Genomic DNA, 6,000 nt, shown 5'->3' with positions numbered 1-6,000 from the left:
GAAGGAACCTTCCTCAAGATAGTAATGGCTATCTATAAAAAGTCACAGCTAATATATCCTCTATAGTGAAAAACTGAAAGCATTTCCACTAAGGTCAGACACTATGCAAGGATGCCAACTGTATCCACTTTTATTCAACATAATATTAGAAGTCCTAGTAATCGCAATCAGATAAGAGAAGAAAATCAAATGAATCCAAATCAAAAAGGAAGAAGTCAAACTATCTCTATTTGCAGATGACATGATAATATACATTGATGACCCTAAAGAGTCCACAAAAAGCTCTAGAAACAACAAACCAATACAGCAAAGTGGCCAGCTACAAAGTCAATATACAAAAGACAGTTGCATTCTTTATACAAATAACGACTCAGAAGAGAAAGAGATCAAAGTCTATAACATTTAAAATAGTGTCCAAAACTACCAACTACCTAGGAATCAACCTTACAATAGAGATGAGATACCTATACTATAAGAACTTCAAAATACAAAAGAAAAAAATAGAAGACCTAAGGAAATGGTAGAACATTACATGCTCACATATTGGAAGAATTAATATCATTAAATCACCATCTAACTAAACTACCATATAGATTAAATGCAATTCATATTCGAGTTCAGGAAACATTCTTCAAGGACTTAGAACAATCAATTATAAAGTTTGTGTGGAATATAAAAGACCTTGGATAGTCAAATCCATATTGAAAAACAAGAAACTGGAAGGTAACTCATTACTTAATTTGAACCGCTAATACAAAGCCATAGTAATTAAAATAGCATGGTATTAGAATAAAGACTTTCAAACTAATGAGTCAGAATAGATTATCCAGTGACAAACCCCCAAGTATATGGTCAATTCTTTGACAAAGAAGCTACAGATTTGAAATGGAATAAAGACAGTCTCTTCAACAAATGGTGGTAGAACACTTGGATAATTAAGTGTAATAAATTAAATATTGATTTATATCTTATACCTTATACAAAAGTAAATAAAAAGTGGATTAAAGGCCTTAATATTAGACACAAATTAATAAATAACTGAGGAAAACATAGACTTAACACTCTAAGATTTAAACCTCAAAGAAGTCTTTGATGATAGAATGCCAATGGCAAAAACTATAGCATCAAATCTGAATACATGAGACTACATCAAATTATAAAATTTCTTTATGCCAAAAGAAATAAGGGATAAAATTAGAAGACAAGTGGAAATAATTTTTGCACTCAACAAATCAGATAAAGGTTTGATAACTAAAGACATACAAAGTATTTACAAGGGTTAAGTCCACATAACCTAAAAACCCCATCAAAAATGGGGAGAAGAAATGAGCAGACACTTCTCTGAGGAAGACCAACAGATGGCCAACAGACACATGAATAGTGCTCATCATCACTTATCAATAGGGAAATCCAAACCAAGACAACATTGATATATCATCTTACACAAGTGAGATGGCACATATCAAAAATAATGGGAACAACCTCTGTTGGAGGGAATGTGCTGAGAAAGGAACCCTCATCCATTGTTGGTGGGAATTAAGTCTGGTCCAATCCCTATAGATAATAGTATGGGGAGGTCTCAGTAAAACCAAAATTGATCTGCCATATGTCCCAGCAATCCCTCTTTTGAGTATCTTTCCCCAGAACATAAAACATTCATCCAAAAGAATGCATGCACACTGTTATTTATTATAGCACTCAGCACAATAGCCGAGACTTGGAAACAACCTACATGTCTAACAACAGACAAGTGGATCATAAATATGTGGAACATATATACAATGGAATACTACATAATGTAAGGAAAAATGCAACCATGCAATTTGCAGCTACATGGATGGAACTTGAAAATATTATGTTAAATGAAGTAAACCAGAAGAAGAAGGATAAATACAGAATGATATCACTTATATGTGGTATTTAGAATAACTTCATGAAAAAAAATCAATGATGCAAATCGAAGTTGTCTCTAATATCCTTGACCCCAGAGTATAGCAAGGAGAAGAAAAGACACTGAATGGAAGAGGAGAAACACATATATGAAAGGGAGGGAATCAAGAGTCTCAGGTGCATTTTTAGTATTTAAAAATACAGAACTAAATATCTAAATATTTAGACAACAACAATGAAATCAATACACCCAAACTTTAACAATCTAAAATTAAAATGTGCCTGATATACTGGCAATGCTGGGGGCCAGGGGTGGTATGGATGTATTTAGGGAACATTGGTGGAGGGAGGTCAATACTGGTGGTGGGATTGCCCCTGATGCATTGTGATGAAACTCAATTATGAAGAACTTGGTAAATTTCAATAAAATTAAAATAAAAAAGTGTAAGTGGTATCTGGTAAAAATAGTAAAAACCTAAACTATTTTGAAATTGTGTGTATGTATATGTAACAGAGATAGATATTATAGAGGCTATTGACATTTAAACACAGAATTTAAGAATAATTCTGCTCCATTAGTGCAAAATCTATACATAAGGAAAGCTAAAAGGGGTATACATTGTGATTATATAATCAAAGTTCATTAATATATACTAACACTTTTTAAATCATGATAAAAATTTATATTCTTTTTGTACTTTGGAAGGCACACCCAGTGATGTTCAGGGCCACTAGAAACACACCCACTATACTCAGCAGTATTTAAGTGGCCACATTGTGCTGGGGAATCTAATTTTAAGTCCTCACAAGCCTCTTGAACCACATCCCTAAAAGTAGATTTATTATTATGATTAATATTATTAATTTTTATACAAATTATTTCTGAGTCATAAATTACAAATCTTTTTTAATATTGTCAATATTTATTGCAATGCTTTCTAAAGAATGAAGAGGCAGGGGCCAAGAAATTGTACAGTTAAAAGGGCACTTGTTTTCCACATGGCTGACCCAGTTTGAACCCCCAGTGCCCCAGATGGTCTGACAAGCACCTTCAGGAGTGATCCCTAGAGCATAGCCAGAAATAAAATCTGGGCATAGCTCGGTGTGATCCAAAATCCTCCAAAATTAATATCAACAAGAAAAGTAAAGTTCAGGGCCGGAGAGATAGCATGAAGGTAAGCGTTTTTGCCTTGCATGCAGAAGGTCAGTGGTTCGAATCCCGGCATCCCATATGGTCCCCTGAGCCTTCCAGGAGCGATTTATGAGTATAGAGTCAGGAGTAACCCCTGAGCACTGCTGGGTGTGACCACCCCCAAGACCCTTCCAAAAAAGTAAAGTTCAAGTTAATTTTATATGTCCAATTTCCTTCCTGTTGCAAAGCGTATAGAGCAATATTTAGATTACATGATTAAACTAAAAATATCCTACATCTGGAAATTTAAAATGTTAAGGAAATAATATATAATGTGTACCTGGATACTGGTTAGGGTTGTATACTGGTAAGCTTTGACCACCAAATAATTTGCTTCCAGGTCTATAAGTCCCAGGATCATGTATTTCCACCATCTTCGCCGTAAAATTGCCAGAAGATTTTCTTCTCCTGTTATACAAAGTCAAATGAAGTAGATTAGGATCTTAATACACAATAGATATATATTTAGAAGGATTCTGAATAATATTCTATTTTATTATACCTTCCAGTTATTTAATTAAATGAATCAATGTTTCAGAGTGATGGAAAATGATTTACTTAATTAATAGTATTCATTATAGACATAAACCCTTCCAATTATTTCTGTTCCTGAAAATGACAGAAATTATGAGAATTTTTTAGTTTATTTTAAAAACATTTCCTCATACATATTTAAAGCAAAAAAATTACATTGTGTAATTATAAGGGAAAAGAACACGAGAAATTTTTCATCAACACACAATTCAAAAGCATGCTAAACTTCAGATTGTGGTAAAATAGAAATGAAGACAATATTTCACCAACATTGGCAGGAGCTTTGCAATAAAACCCTATGATGCCATCTGAGTACTGACTCAACTTTAAGATTTACATCACACTCTGGTGGTCTGTGGATAACGGTAAGAGAAGTTGAAAAATTAACTCTCCAATGAAAAATAATGCCACAGAATTATGCTCTTTGTGTTGCCAAAATTGCAAAATTCACATCTTGCCTCATTAGCTGGTCACATCAGAATCGATTTTGAATCCCTTAGATCTTTATCTTAAATTTTATATATGTCAGTAATGAAGTAAATTTTGATAACTTGAGGTGCTAAAGGAGGAAGATTTAGGATATTGATGATGGGAATGTTGCACTGGTGAAGGGGGGTGTTCTTTATATGACTGAAACCAAACACAATCCCATTTATAATCAAGGTGTTTAAATAAAGATATTAAAGTTTTTTAGAGCTAACTTGTGAGGTTTTCACAGAATATATGGAATAAGCAGAAATTTGAAGAGAATGGGGACAGTATTATTATTTATTGCTACATAAAAAGTATCATGAAGTATAGCTGCTTCAAACAACAAAAATATCGTTTCTGTGATTATGTGAGTCAAGTTTCTGGCTGCAGCTTAATTAAATGCCTTTGGTTCAAGATCTCATTAAGTTGGAGTCAAGTTGTCAGTCATGAATGTGTCTCATCTGAAAGACTGACAGGATGTTTTGCTTCCAAACTCACACATGTTAAATTATTGGCAAGCTAAGTTCCTCATCTGAATGTCCCGCACCCTCAACCTACCCTGACAGACCTTGCCTTAAAAAATTATGGCCACTTTCTGCCCAGATAAGTAAATTCAGAGACAGAGAAAGGGGAAAGAGGATAGAAAGAAATTGAGAAGAGAAGAGGAAAAAAAATTGAGAGGAAAAGAGGAAGAGAAGAAAGAGGAAAAAAAGGAGGGAGAGAGAGGGGGAGAGAGAGAGAGAGAGAGAGAGAGAGAGAGAGAGAGAGAGAGCGAGAGAGAGAAAGAGAGAGGAAGAAAGGGACTCAAAACATCTACTTTGATTCACTTCTTCATTTGTCTCTGGGCCACTGAGAGTACATTGAACTCGTGATTTTCATGTTTAGTCTTATTCCAATAACTTTTGCAAGAGAGTATTTACAACCTATGAATTCATAAAATAAAGCTTTTTAGATACATAAGAAATGTCACAGTGTAGATTGTAGTAGTTGGCGCAAACCTCTTTGTTAAATATAGTTTTCTGGACTCTATTTTGATACCGCTTTTAACATATCTTTTGCACCAGTTCCACTAAACAATTTATCTCAAGGAACTGCTCACTTCTATTCACCTTTTGAAATTATTTTTCTTTGCCAAATCTCCAATTAGGAATGTGTACCAAACTTTATATATTTCTTTTATATGATGATGATTACCAAGACACTGTATCTAGACTGATGGTTTAAAAATGACTTGCACAGGGGCCGGAGAGATAGCATGGAGGTAAGGCGTTTGCCTCTCATGCAGGAGGTCATCGGTTCGAATCCTGGCGTCCCATATATGGTCCTCCCGTGCCTGCCAGGAGCAATTTCTGAGCCTGGAGCCAGGAATAACCCCTGAGCACTGCCGGGTGTGACCCAAAAGCCACAAAAAAAAAAAAAAAATGACTTGCACAATAATCATGATCCCCAGTCCCAAAGGTCTGACAGAGACAACTGCAACAGAATGGGGCTTCTGGAAGCACAAAGAAACACGCTATCCTAGGTGCCATCCTAGGTTCAGTGCAAAGACCAAGATCACCAACCACAGAAGATGGATTAAAACGACACTGAGGTAACAGAACCTCTAGAACCACAAAGACTGACGTCATCATAAGTCCCACCTCAGGATTTGTGCAGATACTGAGACCTCTAAACACAGAGCTCTGATTGTATCACCCTGGACAGAGCAGAAGTCTTCCACACACCAAAAAAAACACCACCGGGAGAATAAATGAGCCTGAGCAAAGTCTAGAGCTGATCCCATGACAGTATACTCCAAGGACGGAGAAACCCCATATTTCTTAGGCCAAGTGAATTCCTTTTTGAATGACCCCAATATTTACTGTGCCAGGGCAGGAGGGGAAAAAACAAAAATACAAAAAGCACAAAACCTT

The 6,000-nt window shown here is 35.3% G+C and overlaps 1 protein-coding gene across 1 annotated transcript in view; it reads right to left on the bottom strand.

Annotated features, from left to right (window-relative positions):
- The window catches only part of SLC35F1 (solute carrier family 35 member F1), a 491,181-nt gene that overhangs the window by 118,398 nt on the left and 366,783 nt on the right, over positions 1-6,000 (bottom strand). Inside the window, exon 3 of the mRNA XM_049771361.1 lies at positions 3,363-3,490. Within this exon, the coding sequence (XP_049627318.1) occupies positions 3,363-3,490 (128 nt within the window). The remainder of the gene's footprint in view (positions 1-3,362; positions 3,491-6,000) is intronic.

This window comes from Suncus etruscus, chromosome 4 (assembly GCF_024139225.1).
Source record: "Suncus etruscus isolate mSunEtr1 chromosome 4, mSunEtr1.pri.cur, whole genome shotgun sequence".
Classification (NCBI taxonomy): Eukaryota; Metazoa; Chordata; class Mammalia; order Eulipotyphla; family Soricidae; genus Suncus; species Suncus etruscus.
Note: the sequence above shows the minus strand (reverse complement) of the source record. Positions and strands in the feature narration are given on the sequence as shown.